This window comes from Micropterus salmoides, unplaced genomic scaffold (genome assembly GCF_014851395.1).
Source record: "Micropterus salmoides isolate LMB-PRFRI ecotype aquatic unplaced genomic scaffold, ASM1485139v1 Ms_hic_scaffold_21, whole genome shotgun sequence".
In the NCBI taxonomy this organism is placed as follows: Eukaryota; Metazoa; Chordata; class Actinopteri; order Centrarchiformes; family Centrarchidae; genus Micropterus; species Micropterus salmoides.
This window is the reverse complement of record NW_024041262.1, coordinates 8232762-8254428: the sequence shown is the minus strand read 5'-3', so window position 1 is coordinate 8254428 and position 21667 is coordinate 8232762. Positions and strand designations below refer to the sequence as shown.

The window sequence follows — 21667 nt, the reverse complement described above, 5'->3', positions numbered from 1 at the left end:
TCCACCACTGAAACAGTCCCTTACACATGCATTTACTCCTGTTTGAGTAATGTTTTCAGTGCCCAGCTGTTTTAAAAATTACTTAATGACTGTCTATTTCTGACCCTGTTTTAAAGGTACCATAGAATGGAAAAATGTATTTACCTTGGTATAGTTAAATAAAAATAGTTCAGTACATGGAACTGACATACTGTGAGCCTCAATCTCCATTGTTTCCTCCTTCATATAAATCTTGCGCATGCCTCAGCTCTGTGATTTATAAAGTTTCTTGATAGACAGATAGCTTTACTTGTTGCTAACACTACAGTAACTGCTAGCTGGTGCTAATGGTAGCTGCTATCAATTGTCTCTGAACCTGCGGTCCAAAGCTTCTGTACTAATGTTAGAGATATAAACACCAACACAACCCAGGAGCACCAAGCTTCCAGTCCAGGCAGAATCAGCAATAGGACAGCTAGCTGCACGGCTAACTGAGTAGCTAGCAGGACTATTGATAGTAGTTAGCGGCTAAAGTAACCAGCAGCGTACAAACTCTGAATCACCAAAAGTGGAGGCAGAGCAGCCGGAGGACATCAGAGGGAAACCCAGACAATATTTTCTCCATCAAATTTTCTCCAGTTTCACCAAAACCAGTGTATAAAGTTTAAAGTTGTGTTTTTGTACAGTTATCAGTGAGGCCTAGTGTCGCATAGCAGGTCTTTCCTTCACACTGATTCAGCTCTGTGCTACTAGGCCCCACCCCTCTGCAGTGCTCGTGAAAGCTGGCCAAATCAGAAGCAAGTAGGCTTTCAGGGAGGGGGGCCTTAAAGAGACAGGAGCTAAAACAGTGTGTTCAAGCAGAGGGTGAAAAGAGGTACTGAAGGAATGGACAGTATGAGAAAATTGTGGGGGTTTTTTACATTAAAAATGTAAACATTTTATAGTAGAAACCTTATATACAAGAATGAACCTGAAAATTAGTATTCTACGGCACCTTTAATGATTTATTCTTCAGTAAGAACAAATGTCCCTTTGTCCTTTTTACTGTCGAGTTATAGTTTGGTGTTCCTTTTTCAGATCAAAAATTCCAAGAACACAGGTTCACTAAAGTCTTACAGATGATCTTTGTCACCTTTATTCCCATACATGTCCATTCATTACAATAGTGGAAATCCATAATAAATAAGCACCATAGATGATCAGCAGAGCAAGAAACATTTAGCTTTAGTCATGAGACATACATAAAGGGAAGTAAATGACACTGATGAAATAAAAGAACCTGCAATAGATTTAGACCATCATATTGTTAACTCTAGTAGTGGTAGTCAAAAGGCCGTAAAGGACAATTATCTTGTAAACCTGTGCAATTAAAGAGGGTTACAATAACATTGGCTTTATGTTTCTTTATAAAATATAAAAAAGAAAAATACAGTCACATTGTCTAACCAAAAGCACACTTTCACTTGTAATTATACTGTTTGTCAGGCCCTTTAAGAAGTAAGTGTCACCTAAACCACTTTTGGAAATTCTAAAAAAGACATTTTAAACAATGTAATCACATGCAATTCTCAACAAAAGATAACTGCAACTCTTCATTTTGGAAATTTGATGTAGGTCTGTGTGATGCATCGCATAATACATCACCTGTCCAGTATTACCAAGATTTGAATTAAAAGTAAGACAACTGGGGTCAAAATGTGGGTTGCAGAACCAGATGAACTGAACACCACCAGTGATGATATATTTTTCCCCCTCTGGTAGTCGTTTTTTTTCATAGGGCTGGTTTCATCAACAACACATTACATTCACTACAAGAATACATTCTTAATTCAGAACTTCCATTCAATTCACAAATCACTTTCACGAGTGTTGGCACCTTCTAGGGAGATCAAGTTATTTATCTTCAGCAGTTTGTTGCCATATAATAAAAATAAAAATAATGCAGCCACTGTGTGTACTATGCGCGAATATATGCACTACATCTCTACATCTCTGGACAAGCAAGCAACACTACATTTTTCCTATTTAAAAACACTTCCCTGAAGGCACAACCAGGAAATTCCATTGTTTCTTTGAGGGCAGTGTTCAGCTTCATGTGCCAAAATCACCATGGCTTCCAGGCAGGCCATTCTGATCTTTAGTGAGCGAACAGCTGAGGTGGTCCAGCTTTGGTATTTACTGTGTACTGCAAATGGCCTTCACCTACTGAGCCACGTGTCCTGTGTCCTAGGCAGCATGCGCTAAGTTGTAAATGCTTGAATACTTGTTATGTTGTATTATCTGTACATTAAAGGTATATTGACATCTGTGAGGATCGGAGTGAACCGCAGACTGAGGCTTTGCCATCAAATGGAAACCATGTAGATGGTGACAAGAGAGGCACTGGAAGGGCCTGAGGAAAAGGAAAGTACAGAGGCAGCTATTGCGGAGGTTCCACCTATTACTGCTCCAGTTTTGCTCTAAAAGGAACTTTTGGACAAGTTTTCTGAACCTATTTTTGTGTGATATACACATTTGATTCCACAATGAAACACATCTGTGGTACAAACACATGACACAGATAAATGCAAATGGAGGAACTAATGCTAAAGTTCAGTTGTTCAGTTGTACAGTTTTGATTTAAAAAAAACCCAACAACAACAGATTTTATTAATTACCCCTAATGTTGTCTAGCCATGCAAACATTTTTGGTTTTATTTGCGCAGGTTTTGAGATATCCCCCTAAGTTTTCAGCCACCGAACCTAATAAAATGGAGGTGATTTGGATTTTGATGCTGGTGCTCACAGCATTAAAAACTACATTATTCAGAATAAGTAAACCTGTTACTCTGGATAACCTGCAGAACTTCAAACAACTTCAAAACCTGGCCAAAAGCAATTTCTACAGGCAAGTGAGAAAATATGTGATTTTTAAATTTAGTTGAACTGACCCTACAGTTAAAGAAATAGCTAACATTTTGAGAAACAGTTTTATCTTCTTTCTTGCTTAGTGTTAGATGAGAAGATTGGTACCAAACTCATGTCTGTAAGATAAATGTGAATATAACATTATTTTACTACAGCAAGTTGTTGGTGAGCCTAGCTTAACATAAAGATACAATCCAGTGAGAAAACTTAGCCTAGTACTGCCAAAGTGAAAAAGTTATTTATTTTTAAGAGTGGAACTCACATTAAAACCATAGCTTGTAATTTTTACACTTTGTTCTCTTTAAGAATTAAACAAACAAGATACCCTGGACAATGCCAGCCTAGCTCTTTCCCCTTGTTTTCTGTCTCTTCTGTGTTAAGCTAGGCTAACCGGCTGCTAGCTGTACCTTTACTGTACAGTATGTATCCTACAGCAAGGGCTTGTCTTGAAAAGTGGTGGGGACATAGGGGCTCAGATTAGGGGTACGAAGAGACAATTATCTCACGAGACATCACGATAGGCGATATTAGGTTCTCAAGAAGGAGACGAAAACATCCTTAAGTGTTCCTCAATGCCGAGATATCTGGATCTGGGGGGACCTCCCCCAGGAAATTTTGATCTTTAAACACTTAATTTCCTGCATTCTGGTGAACGTTTCCTGCACCGATTTATGGTGGAAATATTTTATTTATGTAAAAGGAAACACAAAATTCAGGTGGCACGTGACATTTCAAAATATATAATAGAATATAATGTAGTGCAGCTCTCAGGCATTCTGTGTTGCTTTCAGATCAGTTTCTCCTGTAGATCAACTTTTCTCATGTAATATCCTTATTGCAGCAACACGTATGTAGGCATGATTTAGTCTTCCCTCCTCTTTTTTCATGTTCAAAGGAAGAGAACAGAAAACTTGGTCAAAAAGAAACTGTGTCAAGAAGTTGTTAAAGTTACTGATTGGTGCGTGCACGTTCCTGGGTCATTTTATAATCGGTGGCTTGTTTTTTTAAGCTTAAGTTACTTTTTTTTCATTTGTTTCTTCTATATTTTAATTGCATTGCATGTTTTCTTAATGTGAAAATAAACCTGTCTAAAGGCATTTTCATTTGCTATTTAACTTCAAGCTATATTTCAGAACCTGTTTTTTTTTTAAACAAATTATGCTTTAAAAAGTGGTGGGGACCTGTCCCCAGCATCCCCAGTGTAAATGACACCTGTGTCCTACAGACATGAGAGTAGGATCAAACTTTTCATCTAACTCTTGGCAACAAAGCAAATAAGTATATTTCCCAAAATGCAGCAGCACTATTACTTCAAGATAAGTATTAGATAAAGATAAATATCAGTCAGCTGTCTGCATGTAACATTAACATCTCTAACAAGTATTGCAGCCTCAGAAAGAAATTCATTCACATAATGTCCTTGTAAAGTAGTGGTTGAAGAAGTCAGTGCTCTCCAGTATAGAGAATGTCAGAGAAATTACTTTATGTTCCACTAGTCAGGCACCTGAACTGTCAAAATACTGCCTTGACAAGACAAACCCTGGACTCATTAAGAGAGTGTAATCACTAAAGCGCCATCTTTTTATCTTAATGTTCCATTTCAAGCATGCGTAAGAAAGCCAAACACCCCTCAGTGCTCACTGGACATGATTCTGACAAGGACCACACAGACAGTCCCAATTTGATATTTGCTTCCTTAAGAATTTCCTCTGTCATCTCCATATTCCATTTTCTTTTGGGTTTAAATGTACACAAATATTATTATTCTTTTGAAGGACTACCCTCATGCACCAAAGAGGGCGCAAGCCCTTGAAAGACACCCAACAATTGAAATATAAACCCTGACAATTTTGGCCACTGACAAAGTGGCTTTGGCATATCAAATGTCACTAGTCCTTGCACCCAGGGCCAGATCTCCCAGTGTGGAAAAGAAATCCTCCATTTCTTTCTCTAGAAGCCGGTTGCGGTTCTCTGCATCCTCCCGTGCCCGTTCCGAGTTTCGTAGTTTGATCTCCAGCATGCGTTGCTTCTTCCTTTCCTGCTCCATCTCTTGTTCCAAACGCTCCATCTGTGCACTCAGAGCAGCACTCGACTGCTCCAGTCTGAGGGGAGACACATCACAGACAGAAAGCAAAGGTCATTGAATCACCTTTAGCCTTTTGCTACATTATGAATTGCTTTGGTGGCAGTACAACAAAATTTAAAGCTGCACTAGGCAAGTTTTTTCACATAGAAATGCAACCATCTTAAAGGCCGGTTCACCCCAAAAAATTCACTCACTTACCTTTACTGAAATCTAATCATTGTAATAGTTTTGGTTCAAGTTGGGTATATAGTGGGTGGGTATATTTCAGTTACCTGGTTGCCCAAAAATAAATTGTGCTATTGAGATAATATCCTCAGCTTACAGGAAATACAAAGAGGAATACAAAACTGCCAGCAAGTATGGTAGCAAGCACTCACAAGCAAGCATACAGGAGAAGATTTACACTAAATGAATGATGATATAATACAAATCTAAGTCATCATGTCACAGTCCCACCAAGTTAGCCAGTTTGGCAACATTTTGTTGACATTTCGACCTTTTTTGGATATTTTGCAGTTGAGATAGACAGGGAGCATGGGGAAAGTGTTTTTGAAGCTTGATCCATTAGGGGACTAGAGCGTGATTGGGTTGGGTCCACTTTGTTTGTATTCCCCATTGCCTGTGAATGTAAATGTACTCCTGGTCCAGAACTATATAATAGATAATACATAGTAGCACTTACATGTTTAACCACGTGATAAGAAAGCTAGCTGGTTGTTTTTGTACAGCAGAGTGGTTCCAAACTGGGGACCCCAAAGTTAGTAAAAGTTAGAATTGACTGTTTTATTTACTAGACAACATGCACCATAAGAGAATCTACACACAAAATTTTGGGATCACCAGAACACAGACTTACTTTTGGATTCTGGACTCATATGCGGTCTTCTGTTTCCTCAACTCGTCCTTCAGTCCTTCCACCAGAGTGCTCAATGTTAGATTAGTCCCGTCTCCATCCTCAGACATGACAATGGACGGCACCCTGGCTGCCACAGCCATGTTTCCATTCTCGCTGCAGGCTGCGCTGCTGCTGCACAGCTCCATGGCCTCACAACTGTCCTGCTCAGAGCTCGGGTCTGTCGTCATCCCTCCCACCCTTCCTCTGTCAATCTCTTTCCGGCTCTCCATCCATTCCCCCTTTTCCCCACTTTCACCCACTGCTCCGCAGTTCTGGCTCACCGAGGGCTCACTTCCTGAGTCAGGGACGGAGATTTCACAGGAGGAAGTGGACCAAGGTGTGCTGGCTACACTTGGAACGCTCCCCATGCTGGAGGAAGAGGTGACATTGTCGTAGGTGGACAGTCTCTGCGAGGAGCCGGATGAGTCACGATCACGAGCAGAACGCTCACCTGACGACGTGCGCCGGTGTCCCCTCAAGGAGGACAAACCGTTTATGAGCCAGTTACCTCCACTTCCACCTCCCCCTCCGCCACCAGATGATACACTAGTGATTTCAGCCACAGAGCCGCCACTGCTGCTTTGCTTGGCTTGCGGCTGGGAACGAGGCGCCGAGGAGCTCTTAAAAGTATATTTCCAGGAGGGAATGGCCTTTGCTTGTTTACTCGGACTGACCACCGTCTCCCCTTTCCCAGATGGAGACCCCAGTTTTGGTCCAGGGTTCAGGTTAGGTGTCTGGGTGGGAGTGATGGCTGCACACAGTTTGGCATCCAGAGATGAGGCGCTGCTGTGTAGTTCTTGGTCGGGGACCGAGACTGAGCAGCTCTGTAGGTCTTCCTCTGAGATCCAGGCTCCCAGGCTGCGATGCTGGAGCTGATGACCCTGGAGAGGGAGCTCTGTTTGGGGTAAAACGGGTCCCTCCTGCTCCCTCCCTGAGTACAAACGGTTGTGTTCCCTAATGAGGATTGTCATCAGGTGCTGGACCAGAGAGGTGCCTATGGAATACAGTGAGACAGGATGTGATTAATTTACAGGGGACTGCAAATACAAAGTTTAATATGTTTTTACACTGAACAAAATTATAAACACAACACTTTTGTTTTTGCCCCCATTCATCATGAGCTAAACTCATCTAAGACTTTCTCTATGTACACAAAAGGCCGTTTCAATCTGTGTTAGTGAGCACTTCTCCTTTAGAGAGATAATCCATCCACCTCACAGGTGTGGCAAATCAAGATGCTGATCAGACAGCATGCGAATTGCACAGGTGTGCCTCAGGCTGGCCACGATAAAAGGCCACTCGACAATGTGCAGTTCCATCACACAGCACAACGCCACAGATGTCGTTTTGAGGGAACGTGCAATTGGCATGCTGACTGCAGGAATGTCCACCAGAGCTGTTGCCCGTGAAATGAATGCTCATTTCTCTACCATAAGCTGTCTCCATAGGCGTTTCAGAGAATTTGGCAGTCCATGTGTAACCACACCAGCCCAGGACTTTGGTCGGACCTTACGTCAGTGAGCATCGTTCGTACCTTCCATGATAGTGACTGGGTCCTCCATCTTGGGTCGAAGGATATTTGGTCCAAATACTGTGGCGAGGTTCTGGACACTCATCTTGTTCTCAGTACAGTGGGACTGGACCTCATCAAGGAATCTAAGGTGAGGCATCAAAGTTAAAAACGAGAGCAGAAACAGACATCATTCTTTAAAACTGATGAAATTTTTTCCTCACTTACTTGCATATATACTTGAGAAGATTGTAGTTGGGTAGAGGTAGAGTGCTAACTTGATTTCCAAGCTCCTGGACCCCCTGATAAAAGACATATTGAACAATTGTTAGATAGACGTGTTTGTTCTTCTATCCCTGTGGGGACATCTCATTGACATAATGTATTCCCTAGCCCCTTACCCTAACCCCAGCCTTAACCTTTTTGTAACCTGAACTCTAAAACCAAGTCTTATCACTCAAAAAGCAGTCTCTACCCGTGGGGATAAAACATTAAAGACACAAACACATATGAACACACAGAGAGATTTATGCTGCACATACCTCCTCCTCATCTTTGGCCAAAAGCTGTGCGCACGTTAGGAAGTCTTCATATTTGGAGAAGGGAATGACCGGTTCTGGCAGCTCTCGCAGGTACAGCTTTAGCAAGGATGCCACCGTGTGGATGTCTGTATTACTGCAAGAGAGGACAGAGAAAAAAAGCTGTCTACTGGACGTTCTATCATCTAATTCTTAAAAAGCTCCAAGCAACACTCATCAAACCTGTCAAACAGAGGCTTGTCGCCGCAGTCGAAGGCCTCCTGCAGCTCTTTGACCAGGTTGGCCTGCCCTGGCATCCGAAAGAGACCCTCCTCGTCTAAACCTCTCTCCCTGATGAAGTCCACACACTGCTCCACCAGCAGGGGGGCCAGCCGGGGGCCAAACTTCTTCTCATACTGCACTGTGTCCTCCAAACGCTGTCCAAATATCCCTGGGGACAGATGGAGGAAACATGCTTGCTTGTTTGTGCTGTATAGGCCCATCAGATTATTCATTCATGCATCCACTGAAAATATGTAAACAGCAATGATGGAAGAAGTTCTTATATCTTTTACTTAAGAAAAAAAAGAAAAGCCATGATCTAAAAATACTGCATAAAAAATACAAGTAAAAGTCCTGAATTCAAAGGGTACCTAAGTAAATTTACACAAGTATTATCAGCACAATGTATTTAATACATCAAAAGTAAAGAATAGCTCCTTTCACATTGTTATATAATTATAGAATATTATGTTATTCTGTTTTTACTAACAACAAATTTGTCATTTTTAGAAACTGATACTGTGCCAATTTGAGTATACTACTGAGGAGGTTGGTTATATAGTTCTGCATCATATGATATAAGCCTGATGGTTTTCTTTATGTAAAAAGTAACTAAGGTATCAAGTAAATGTAGTGGAGTAAAAAGTATAAATCATCATATTTAAAAGTAACATAAAATGTACAAGTATGTCAAAATTGTACCAAATGTAGCATACTTAGTTACATTCCACCACTGGTAAACAGTATATAGGAGACACCCCTTCATAAATAATTTTTTAAAAGTAGTGAAAAATGATGGTGTAGCTAAATGGCAACACAGCTTGATGGCTAAACACGGTTGATTGGCTCATTGGTCACTGCTGATTATTACCTGTTGATTGGCTGTAGCAGTCGCAGCTGGCCGACAGCTCGCAGTAATCGTAGTAATTGACAGAACAGGAGCTGCACAGCAGCATAGAGCGTTTCTCATACATCCCAAACCCACATTTCACCAAGTTCATCCATTCCGGTTCAGGCATTTGACTCAGCTGGTAGATGAATCCTGCATTTACAGACTCCTGAATGAAAGCGACTGAGGAGTGCAGACAAACGGCAGCAGACGGAGGTCAGTGTGCTGTGACCGCAATGCTGCTGTTAACGACAGGTCTGTAAGTTGGCGACAGATCTATTCTGGACCGAGAGCCGAGAGACAGACACCCCTACCCCATGAATCTGAGAGGGCGGCTGGACACATGAGCCAGCATGAGGTTACCCAGCGAATAACAGATTACCTCCATATGAATGTTGCTGATATTAATGGTTTTCTAGTCTCTGAGAGAAAATGCATTACATCTCTGAATAGGGGTATCAGGTTAGGACTTAGTCCCCACTGTGCCTTATCCTCCATCCCCTCCAAATGCACAACAACTGAACCAGAAGCACTTTTCTAAATTAAAGCTGCACAAACCAAGTCTTGGCCACCAGGGGGCAGAAAAGGCGCTAACAGACACACTGTCCTGACAAATTGTTGCTGTATAAAGCTGACAGATATGCAGATATATACTTCTTGTATGTGCATCACATGTATATAACATTTCATTCGAGTCAGTTATTCTAAACAATAAATACCAGACAATCTTTGAAAAATCCATAGTCGTTATATGTGTACTGTATATAATTTTGTATGACACAAGAAAAATATAATTGTGTGTATGAACAAAAACATTTGTTTCATACAGTAAATAATAAAATAGAATGCCGTCAGTACAGCAGGAAGTGATGTTAAACAACCCTCTGGATTTTTGAAAGATTGCTGGACATTTATTTTTCGGAAGTCGGATGCTTAGCTCTGTGAATGTAACGGTAAAATGCGAGGCACAAACTGGGGCCGTGACTAATCATACAGTAAATGTGCCATAATACCAAAACAGTTGATGTCGGATGATAATTCTTGGGTTCAGTAGTATAACGGTTAATTGATTCGGTGTTGATACAAAAATGTTTTAGTAAGTATTAAACACGAGGACCTCAAATGAAATTTCATCCCTGTCACCTTGGGGATCGTCTCTCACCTTGGAATTCTGTTTCTCTATTATTATTGATAAATTGACCAACAGAAAATCTTTGCTGACAACTTTTTTATGAAACTGCAAATTTTTAAGTAAAATACCAAATATGTTTAGCTTACACCTTCTCAAATGTTTCCATTTATTCATTTAGCTGACGCTTGTATCCAGCGCGACGTACAATTACTATATATATATATATGTCAGAGGTCACACGCCTCTGGAGCAACTAGGGGTTAAGTGTCTTGCTCAGGGACACACTGGTGTTTCACAGTGGATTTGAACCCAGGACTCTCACACCAATGGTGTGTCTTATCCACTGTTCCCTCACCACCCAGACATAACAAGCAATTTAACGAAATCACTTTGGCCCAATAAAACTTGTGATGGAAATTTGTTAGACTTATGACATTTATTGATCAAAACTAGCAATGAAATACTAGTCATCATTAGTTGCAGCACCAGTATTTGGTGCCCTTGGTCCTCCAACAGTGCTTTAACCTGGCTAATTAAAAATGAAGTTTACAATGAAGTCCACTAAAGTCACACACTATATCATTGATGTGTTATCCTACATTTATCCCCCTATTAATATACCGCTACTTTGTAACCCAACACTGTGCTGTTCAGCTGCTCCTTATGTCCCAGTTCACACCCAGACACTCTGGTTATATTTCTGGCCCCCTGTCAAGTACACTAGTTAGACTGCCAGACTAAAGCAGACAGGGTGAGAATTAACCACAGGCTCACTGCTGCATGGAGAGGACAAATGGACTTTTTAGGAGTAAAGGAAACTCATCTTGACTGGATTAAAGTTCACAGGCCAAACTGCATCCAGTACATTTGTTCTTTGATGATTATTACTCGCCACAGTAAGAAACTTAATAGAAGCACCCTGTCCTCTATTTTTGAATTTGAAAAACCAAAGGTGAAGTGGTTTAGACTGACAGCAAACTCTGATCACATTTCCCAAGTCAGGTACAGTAGTTGGACTCCAGGAATAGAGACACCAGGGTGAGAATTAACTGCAGGCTAAAGAAAGGGCTAGGTGACACTTTTCATGACTGGGCTCAAGTTTGTAGCTCACACAGTATAATAGTTTTTTCCAATTTCAGCAGCAATATCTTATTTCAAGGCCTCTTGCAAGATTTCTGGTGCCAACAGGGTGAAGGAAATGTGGACTTCCTGGTTTAGGGTGTTGCTTGGTAGGAAAGGCCTCGGTCCTTTCAGTGTTTACTGGTGAAGTAAAATATTAGTAGAACTGCTGGTTGCAGTCTTTTCAACAAAGGTGATGAACAGAATCTTTATTCTTTCTTAACAAGCAAAGCTCTGTAGGTGGGCTTAATCTGTCTGTTTTCATGAGGTAAGATAAAAAAGATAAAAATCTGAGTGTCTTTTTAAAAGTGATCATGTTTCAGTTCAAAGGTTTGGCTTTACCTCCACCAAATGGCGCCCAGATGACCCGCCGTATGGCTTTGACCCAGTCATCCATGTCTGTCTGGGAGTTTGCCATGAGCAGGAAGGATTCATGGCTGATCGGCGCCCGGTCCTTCTCTCCTGTCCCACCTGTATTGAGAAATGAGGGGGAAGATGGAGAGAAAGTGTAGAAATGTAGAGATGAGCACATTTTAGATTAAAAATATAAGTTTTTTCTCAAGAACACCGACATTTATCATAGAACTAACCGAGTGGTATGTTGGTGTAGTAGATGTGTTTTAGTTTTTCCATACATCCACTCTCAACCATTTGCCAAATTCCATAGTTCCTAATTTCTACTTTACAATATACATTAAGCTTCACTGTCAGGTATTGATTATGTTTCTTTCAGGCTTCCACCTTATTGAAAGGGCGTTGTATTGGCACCCTCAAGCAGGTTTCCACTGTGCCAGCTAATTTGGGTTTGCAGATATTGAACTGAGCTGTGCAGGCAAGTTTCAAAATATGGTACTAACTAGTCCATTTTCAAGTTGGGACAAATAAAAACAAATCCAAGACAACATCCCAGGTCTGTATGGACAGTCAACATTGCATAAGCTTGATAATTATATCAAAATAAAGTTGTGAAGAATTCTCACCACTAGATGGCAAAATTGTCCTGTTTTGCATTCTCTGGCCACTAACAATGAATGGCACCAGTTCCCGTTCCATATGATGTATTTAGCTGGCTGACAGTGTGGCTCACAGCAGCTTTTAGTGAGTGCAGAAATAGTGCCTTCGTTTTCTACCTTTTTTTTTACCTCATAAACACTAGTGCTGTGACAAAATATTTCCGTGATGCAGCAATTCTACCTCATAATCGCTGATGTCAGAATGCTGGCCATCTGAGAGTGAAACATGATCAGCTGCTACATAAAAACCACCTCAGACAGCGAATACATCTTATTATCTTGACCCGATCACCTTTGTGAATATACTATTTTCTCCTTCTACACATTTAAATAATCTGGAGAATATTTCGACTGTCTGAGCCGTGAGTGATGGATGGGGTTGTTGCCACAGTCACAGTCACTGTTGTCACAGTCATTTAGCTGCGAGAAGGGAATCCAAATATAACAGTGATGCCATAAAGCTAAGTGCCATTGTCACCCAGCTTTGCACACTCACACTGTCATGATGAAAAACACACAGTGGTCTCTCTTCAGATGTGCTCCAGTGTCTTGGAAATAGTGAAATGAGGATATAGCGTTATTTGATATTTTGCCCTCATTTATGCACACGTGCAGTGTCTGTGTGAATAATAATGAGTAATCTAATAATGACAGTAATAAATGAGTGCTTCAGTTTGCCCTCAGGAAAAGAGGCCAATTAAAAGTGTGATTAAAAACATAGAGAAGAGATATTAAGAAGCCTTGCTATATCCAGTACTTTCTCTTCAATTAATCATGGCCTAATGAGACACACACACAACCACTTAAAATCGAGCCCAACATAGCTGACAGACCCCAAAACTATTGGAACAGCCAAGCCTGTATGGATGAGGAGTACAAAGATCCCTTTTGGATCAATTAACCAATTAAGATAACACTGACTGCAGGGTTTGCGGAGACACGCGTTAAACTGGGTTTTCCTCTCAGAGTCCCAGCGATCAATTTGATTTCCACGTGGCGATCATAAGACGGAGGCTGACATTTGAGCCTGCGAGACAGTTGAATGTTTACAGCATGCGTGCAGAAAAGCTTATGCCTTTCAAGTGTCTGACATTTAGGAACCGAAGCTACAATTCTTCACAGTTACAGCATCGGTTCTTAAATGTCAGACTGCTCGCAGACGCTGTTGAATGTTGAATGGGAGATGACGACGGGAAAGAGACAGGAAAGTGTTTTTACTGTGCTGAAAATATTTACTGATGTCATGCTTATTAAACTGTCAATATAAAGAGAGATACCTGCACTCAGCATCAGAAGAGACTCAGGTAATGTAATGCACCTTTGAACATGAACAGGTTCATTGTGGGTAATTGTTTACCTCTTCCTGTTTTCAGTTAGCTGCTTTGAATGTTTGCCAACCTTGTTATTTAATAAAAATGAACTAATTATTTTGTTAACATTCAGCAGCCATGACGTTTGAGATAGTTTGCTGGGCATTCCTCCTCCCTCCTCTTTGACAGAAGATAGCTGCCTCCCCACATCTCCAGCCCATGGGCCAAGCTAACATATTCCGGATCAGTCTGTCTTTACTTACTTACATCACTGAACGAACAAGAGACGGAGTTAATACCAAACCTCCTAAAAAAAGAAAACCAGCTGAAATACCAGCGAGTGTTGCTGGAATAAGTAACTGTGATTGCTACTGTGATTTCTGTCAGCACTTTTATACCTGAGGGGAAAAATCCACCTCAAAAATAATGAATGGACACTAAATATTGATGTTCTCATCTAACTCCTGGCATATTTCAAAATGTTTAAAATGCTGAACAATTCTTTTAATGTTGATTTCTCAGAGGGGCCTTAAGCACTTACTTAAGTACTCAAGCTGGTGGCAGCCATGCAGAAAGCTGTGACCACTCAGCAACTATACAGCAGTGTCTCTAACCACTCTTCTAGCCTAGCAAACAGTCATGCAGTTTATACACTGCACGGTGTGTTGCTATTTGCGCAGCCAATAGCATTATATTTTACAGCGCAGGTTCTACTAAATGATAATTATCAACTATCACATGGAATGCAGTCACATATAACTACATGATGTACCTATATATGTTCAACCTCATGCATGGTCAATAGACAATCAACATTTCAGGATAATGGCAAAGCACATTGAACCCTGCACTCACGCACAATTGTCAAATACACATAATCTCCCTGATGATCACTTTACAAGAATCAGTAACACTTATACATGCAAGATCACAAGTCACTGTGTCACCATGCTGCAAGGAACAACAAGAAAGAAGAAGAAATCATAAAGAATACCTGTGATAAACAATGAAAATTACACACGCAATATTGGGCTGACTAAAGGTCCCTACTGTATGTATAACCTCCCAGTGAGTGCAGCAATACTAAACCACAACCAAAGACACATTACCACCTGGCCTTTACAGCCACTTTTCATGTTTTTCATCCAGCATGCACTGTTGTGGACACAACAAGCTCCCACAGTCATACTGTATCAGTAACTCAACATATTAAAAAAAGAAAAACATTTTGCAGAAGTAGGTCTGCTATCTATCTGTGCCAAGCTGATCAGTAGTAAATAATCTTTTTGAGATTTTGTTTAAATATGTAATAATCTTAATATATGATGCACCTTGCTATGAGCATCAGCTAATAGGGCAGGAACAGGAGTCAGTATCTTTTAAATATTATGCAAAAAAGCCATAAATAAGACTTTGTTCCAAACATACTGTATATTTCCGTTTCCATCAGTCTCAAAGCTGCTCAAGCGCTCCACTAAGCCTAGTTAAAAATCTCCAGCATTTCCAGTTACCTTGGAGATGTTGTTTCTTCAGTCTGTCCGGCTTGCAGCAGACAGGGCCCATGTCTGAGTGAGCGGCGCAGGCTGGAACTGGGACTGGCTCTGGTCTAAAGCTGCAGCATGAAGCGGCTTCTCCGCCACAACTAAGTCCGCCTGGAAGCAGATCAGTACGCAGGTAGCACTGCCTGCCAGAACCTGCCAGTGAGGCATGCTCGATGCCAGTGCTAACAAAATCTGTCAAACGAGTCCCACTTCTTGCCCTTCACTCATTTACTCTGTCCATTCATTCACTCTTTTTCTTCCTGTTTCTTTCATTCAGCAGTGTGGGCAGCAGGTTCATTTCCTCAGCCCCCCTGGGGAGAAGCAAATCCCTGAGGAGGAGTGTAACAAGGCTCTCTCTCTCTCTGTTCTCCTCTCTCTCTCTCTGAGTGTGTCTGTGCAATAGCAGGGAGATGGGCTGTCCTTCAGTCTTTGCCAAACAAACTTGTCTACACACACACAGCAGGAAAACACACAGGACCAATCAATCTTTGTGAGACACAAGGTGTACAGACTTTGGATGTCTTGTCAGATTGTTTGAAAGTAACAATCTGTGCAAAATCAGTTATGCCACTTTCTATTACTGTGACCAGTTTGTGAAAACGTTTCCATTTGCTGTTCTAAATATATTTGACAAGGTAAAACACTGTGGTCCACAGCAAGTGTGTGTGACTCTGTCTATTTCTTGAAAATGCCACTTAATCTAATGGAGTACAAGCATCTTTAATGTGTGTTTCAATGCAACTGCATATTCTGAAAAGCTTTTTTCTTTAAAAGACAAAATGAGACATGGTAACAACACATGAGACATGGTTAAAGACAAGTGTACTCTCCAGGCACCATATCTTCATCTAAACTGATTAACAAGCACAGACATACCTTTCTAAATATTAACCGAGCAAGAGCTGGCGGTTGTAATTGGTTCTTATTAAGTAACCTACAATGAGAATATACTGCAGACCGCAGTTACTCTTAGCAAATTTAATGACTCAAAATGTACTACAGGTTGTGGCAGACAAACAAAATGCTGCATGTTCCACCTATAAATATTGTATCAATTCAAGGTTCAAGAAAAGCCATGACAGCCAAGCCTTCTCTGTTGGACTGACAGGTAATCTCAGGGAAGTTGCCTAACACTAAATTAAACATAGAAAAGCAAGCTCACATAATATAAAAATACATTAGGCATATCTTATTTAGTTACCTGTATTCTACATCATACTTTAAATCCCAAGAATATAACTGAGGTCAATATAAATGTGCTTTTGGTTTGGTTACTCACTAGCATCCTTAGTGGACATTCTTGGAATTTTTTGTATTTACAGTAGTTAATTATCTTACCAACCCATACTTTGAGTGTAAGGTTGCTACCTGTGGGTGGTTAAAGCATGACTGTGCTAAAACATATTTAGTCATTTAGTCTAATATTAGCCACCAGTGGAAACCAGATTCTTCACCTACAGTTACAAAACTGAGTTCAGAAAGTAGTGCAGCTACAAGACAAGCTGCGTTTTGGAAAAGGTTTGGCTTTTGATGATTTTTATGTGGCTTGACCATAAAACCTCCCTACTTCGACTACGTTATCACATCACCATCATTGTTCCCACGGACAGTGTTTAGAAAGGCATTTTGTGAATAAGGGATTCGCTAACTGAAGTGTTTAAGGCATGCTGAGGTTACACCAAGAAAATTAAAATAATAGTACAATATTGTGGGAAAAAAGAGTATTTGCTTTCTTGCTGAGAATTAGAAGAGAGGATTGGTACCACTCTCACGCATGTACAGTAAATATGAATCTACGGCTAGTCAGCATGCTAGCAGGGAGAAACTGCTAGCCTGGCTTCGTCCAAAGCTAAAATCGTCCTACCACCAACTCTAAGTTTTACTAATTAACACTTTATATTTTGTTGGTTTAATTCATACACAAATTGAAATGTAAGATGCAGTTAGCTATTTCTCCCAGTTTCCAGTCTAAGGTAATTGCATATTTTAATAGCTAATTAGCATAAAGACATAAGCTATCAAGCTTTTCATCTAATTCCTGGCAAGAAAGGAAATATATGTATCTCTGAAAAAGTGTGACATTTTCCTTTAAACCTTACTTGTCCCTATATGGATCTTGCAATTCTTTGTTAATGCCAGTAAACAAAACCAGGCTAAAAATCAGGCTCAGTGAGGATTAACATTATGGCCAACATATAGGCTACAGTTGTGTTAATGTTCCAGAGGTCACAGGGTAAAGGTAACAGTAACTGTGTGGACTCTGACATGGGTTTGTTGTTGCTTCTTGGGAAAATGGTATTTCTGTTCTGAAAAATCCTTTGTGTGTTTGTGCATGCATGGACGGGGTGCAAGTGTGTGTCCAGTCCACAATAATGACCTGAAGCTGTCACATTTGGACAGGCACGTTTTGTAAGTGTGTGGTGTTTTCTAGATGGTTTAATTGCTTCAACACTGCCACAACAGAGGGCTTATAGCCTCGAGCCAGCTGTTAAATACAAAGAATATTTAAAAATATCCAGTTATTTGCCCATTTCCTTCATGCCTATAGGGCTTTGAGACAAGCTCACTTCAGACTAAAGCACATGACTGTTCAATCGGCTTTGTTTGGGTGCACTGCTCGCTCTGTCTGGAGCTCATACAGATAAAAAAAAACATGGTGGGAATCCAATTTTTAATTGCATGCATGCTTAACTACTGCTGTTATTTCACTCAAATGCCAAGAGGAAATTACAAGGAGTAGCGGGTGGAGTCTCTTGCCCTTCCACTGAGTTAAGATACAGGAAAGAACAGCCAGGATAACTGTATTGTGTTGAACGTGTCGATGCAGGATGAATGTACACATGGTTCAACATCATGTGGCTGCTATCTGTCTTGTATCTACCTTTTCCAACTGGGCTGGGTATACTCCATATCTCCACAATAAACATGACCAATGCATTTACCCGGCGGCTGGACACACACACACACACACGCACGCACACACACACACACACACACACACACACACACACACACACTCTAACAGCCCATCAGTCAATGACATGACCCAGATTACCAGCCAAGGTCCCTGGGCTCCCTTGAAGGACAAGGCTACTATTACATTGGACAAAAGAGTGCTGAAAGTGAGAGAAAACCAGCAGCTCTGACCTCCAATCGAGGCTTTATCAGTCTGTTATCAGTCTTGCCTCTTATATGTGTGGTTTTCTTCCATTTGTGTGGTAGCAAAAGCCAAGCTACCACTGCTCATGACACCCTGTTGCACACATATACGGTGCGCTACACGCAAAATGGTAAGCCTTTCTAGTGGCTCAAATTGGTTTCTCAGACCTTCTGGCAAGAAATTACAGCTTAACCTAATGTGATGGTCAAAATAGCATTATTTATCAATGATGGCTGAGACATCGCCGTGTCAGTTTTTTCAGTGGTTAACAGTAGTGTTTACTTAATTTGTGTTGTGGTGTTTACCCCTTTAAGGAGTGAACAGAAGCATAAAAAAGTGGAAGGAATATGTGTAATAGATAATCAGTGCTTATTGAGCTCATTGTTGGTAAGTGTTTTGGCAGAGTGGGCAGAGAGTGTTCATGTTTCTCCTCCAAACAGTTCGGTTTGTACTCCTCGGTAAAAAGCGGCTGCTGTCATGAGGAAAAGCTCATGACTGGATGCCATAATGAATGTTTTAAGAACGGGAGGAAGACTTATCCTCCGTGAAGTGTTAATTTTTTTTTTACACAATGTGAAGTCTAAAATCTCAGGAGGGGACAAAGCCTTCATCAATCTAAGCCGATTACAGAATGGAGAAAGAGCAGAGGAACTTGTGTGTTTCTCCACAAGGAGCCAACAAATCTAATTTACACCATCGTAAACAGAAGATATAGTCAGCACGGGGGGTTGAAAAGGGGAAGAATGTAACTCATACAGACTGATCTGGATCATACTAAAGTACAATCAGACTCTTACTGTTGATCCTAACTAATAAACTTCCCACTCTAGAGCCTTTTACTAACTAGATTTATCTGAAACACATCTCTCTCCATGTCAAGCATATGTGCTGGCCTCCTTCGACCTTCCTCCTCCTCTTTGTCCTACCTGTCTCTTTGCAACCCCCGCCCCAACTTCCACGACTGCTTTCCTCACTCACACTCATTGCGGTTCTCACTGCTCTGCTATGTTAACTGGCCATAAACAAAACACACAAGCGACTCATGAGCCTGTCGGCCATTCTAAACACAAGGAGAAACCTCCAAGCAAACACTTGCGGAATGACAGAGTGATACAGGGAGCCAGAGGGATGGACCCTACTGAGCTCAGCTGCCTTCTTGCAGTTTCCGTTGTAGGACTAGATTTTAAGCTTAAACTATACTTTTACTATTATACTTATGTCGCTGGTGAATAGTGGTGTCAGGGTAAAACACCACATCTACACACATACTGACACACATCAAGACACATGAAAGTAGGTGTTGTATTGATAAAGTAAAAACTCGAAAAGCTATTTGAGGTTAATCTAACCATACCCTTTGTATGGGTTCAACAACATGTGGAGCATGACGGGCTCCTGAGATCTGTGGCCACAGAGCAGCTTGAGATGATGGAAGAGGCCATTTTCTTTTCTATTTATTTTCTGGTGCTTCTTTTATTGGAGCTAGAAATTTAATACCGGCACCTCACATGTCAGCAGCTCTGAGGTCATGTCCCGTGAGATAATGAGATCGACCACTACAGCAACTAATCCTTGGCTAACAGTGCTCTCTGCTGTCTGGATACAGGATAGCAGCCAGAGAACAAAGGTAATTAGAAACAGAGATCAGTGTTGGATAAGGCACAAAAATTGATTGATTACAGAACATGATCACAAATCAGAAAACACATGATGTATAATATTTCTCATTGCTAGTATGATTTTAATATTTGCTTTTGTGTGTTTTTAGACACTTCCAGTGAATAAATATTGCACTTCACAAAGTGCTTCTTTAAGTATGCCTCAGTTAAGAGGCACACTGTGGGAAAAGGCCTCCTATAACAGCTAAAGTACCCCACCATACAGCACTTGTCCTGTTTTTGGATCAAATATGGTGTCACCCATATCCATTATTAGGCCCACCCCGGCCAGTTTAGGAACAGATTGACCTTAAACCACATGACCATTTACCGAAAACCATACATTTGTGATTAAACACCACTGGCTGATATGTATTTATATTAACATTTATTCATTTAGCTGACGCTTTTATCCAAAGCAACTTACAATTGCTATACATGTCAGAGGTCGCACACCTCTGGAGCAACTAGGGGTTAAGTGTCTTGCTCAGGGACACAATGGTGGATGTGTGGGAATCAAACCCAGGTCTCCCACACCAAAGGCAAGCATCTTATCTATGTGCCATCACCACCCCTACAGTATGACTGATTGACTCTTACATTTTTTAACTTCTACTAACTAAATGTTCTTTCATACTCATGAAACCTTAGTTACTGTACACATTATAGATTTGGGTTACTTCAGTTAATGATACTAATCTATGTTGCTTATAAGACCGTGGTAGGATTTGTGTTTTACTAGGAGTAATCCCAAAATGTTGGTTGGACGTGTTGACAGAATGAAGTTTATATTACAGACACTCATTATTCCATTTTCATTTGTAGCACTGAACTCTTATATTATTAATTTAATTTATGTGTGTAATGCTATTGCATTCCCCCTTTGTTCAGAGCAGACTATTTTGGTCCCTACCTGCTGTGTTTCCGGGTGGGGGGCAGAGAAGTGTGTTACAAGATGTCAGAATATAGTGAAAAGTGCTACTCTTGGTGTTGATTAAAGAAGATTATTCAAGAAGAAATTGTAGCCGCTTATATGCTCAAAGGACAGGAGAACACTACCAATCCAGAAAGTACGGTTACACACATACTTACATGTTCTTTGTAATGTCATATATGATGACCAACCATACTAGGATACATTTGATTTAACTCACATTTGATCTGTATTTATAAACACCACTTCCACATTGATGTTTCACATCAGACATGGAAGCTATCAAGTTCACGAGCCGGATTATTCATAATCATAGCAACGTGTACACTTGAAACATATGCTATAATGAAAGATGAAGAGGAGGAGCCGGAAAACTGTAATGCATACAATAACAACTAGACAATATCTAATCCATCTAATATCTAATACTAACTGGATTTTACAAGTGCACCACCAACATCAAAGTAAATAAAAAGTACTGAAATGTTCACTGTAGCCAGTCATGTGATTTGTGCGTGTTTTGAGATAGAAGTGCAGTTGAACCAGGGGTAAGTGAAGGTGGTAGAGGAGGAGGAGGAACGGGAAGAGCTAATGGATCTCTCACCTGGTACAATCTCAAAAAGGTGTCTTCCTGGTTCGTCCGGATTAGCTGTGAGCTCGTTGACCTGGCATCCCTGCAGAAGTATACAGCCCTGAAACAGAGAGAGAGGCGTTCAAATATTGAATATTGGGCT

The 21667-nt window shown here is 40.8% G+C and overlaps 1 protein-coding gene across 1 annotated transcript in view; it reads right to left on the bottom strand.

Annotated features, from left to right (window-relative positions):
• Positions 1-3980: 3980 nt before the first annotated feature.
• The window catches only part of si:dkey-191m6.4 (rho GTPase-activating protein 22), a 31068-nt gene continuing 13381 nt past the window's right edge, over positions 3981-21667 (bottom strand). The window contains exons 3-10 of the mRNA XM_038735150.1: positions 21538-21625; positions 11660-11788; positions 8139-8346; positions 7920-8052; positions 7606-7679; positions 7402-7523; positions 5829-6861; positions 3981-4988 (exon numbers count right to left, since the gene is read on the bottom strand). Coding sequence (XP_038591078.1) covers positions 4766-4988; positions 5829-6861; positions 7402-7523; positions 7606-7679; positions 7920-8052; positions 8139-8346; positions 11660-11788; positions 21538-21625 — 2010 coding nt within the window. The 3' untranslated portion in view covers positions 3981-4765. The remainder of the gene's footprint in view (positions 4989-5828; positions 6862-7401; positions 7524-7605; positions 7680-7919; positions 8053-8138; positions 8347-11659; positions 11789-21537; positions 21626-21667) is intronic.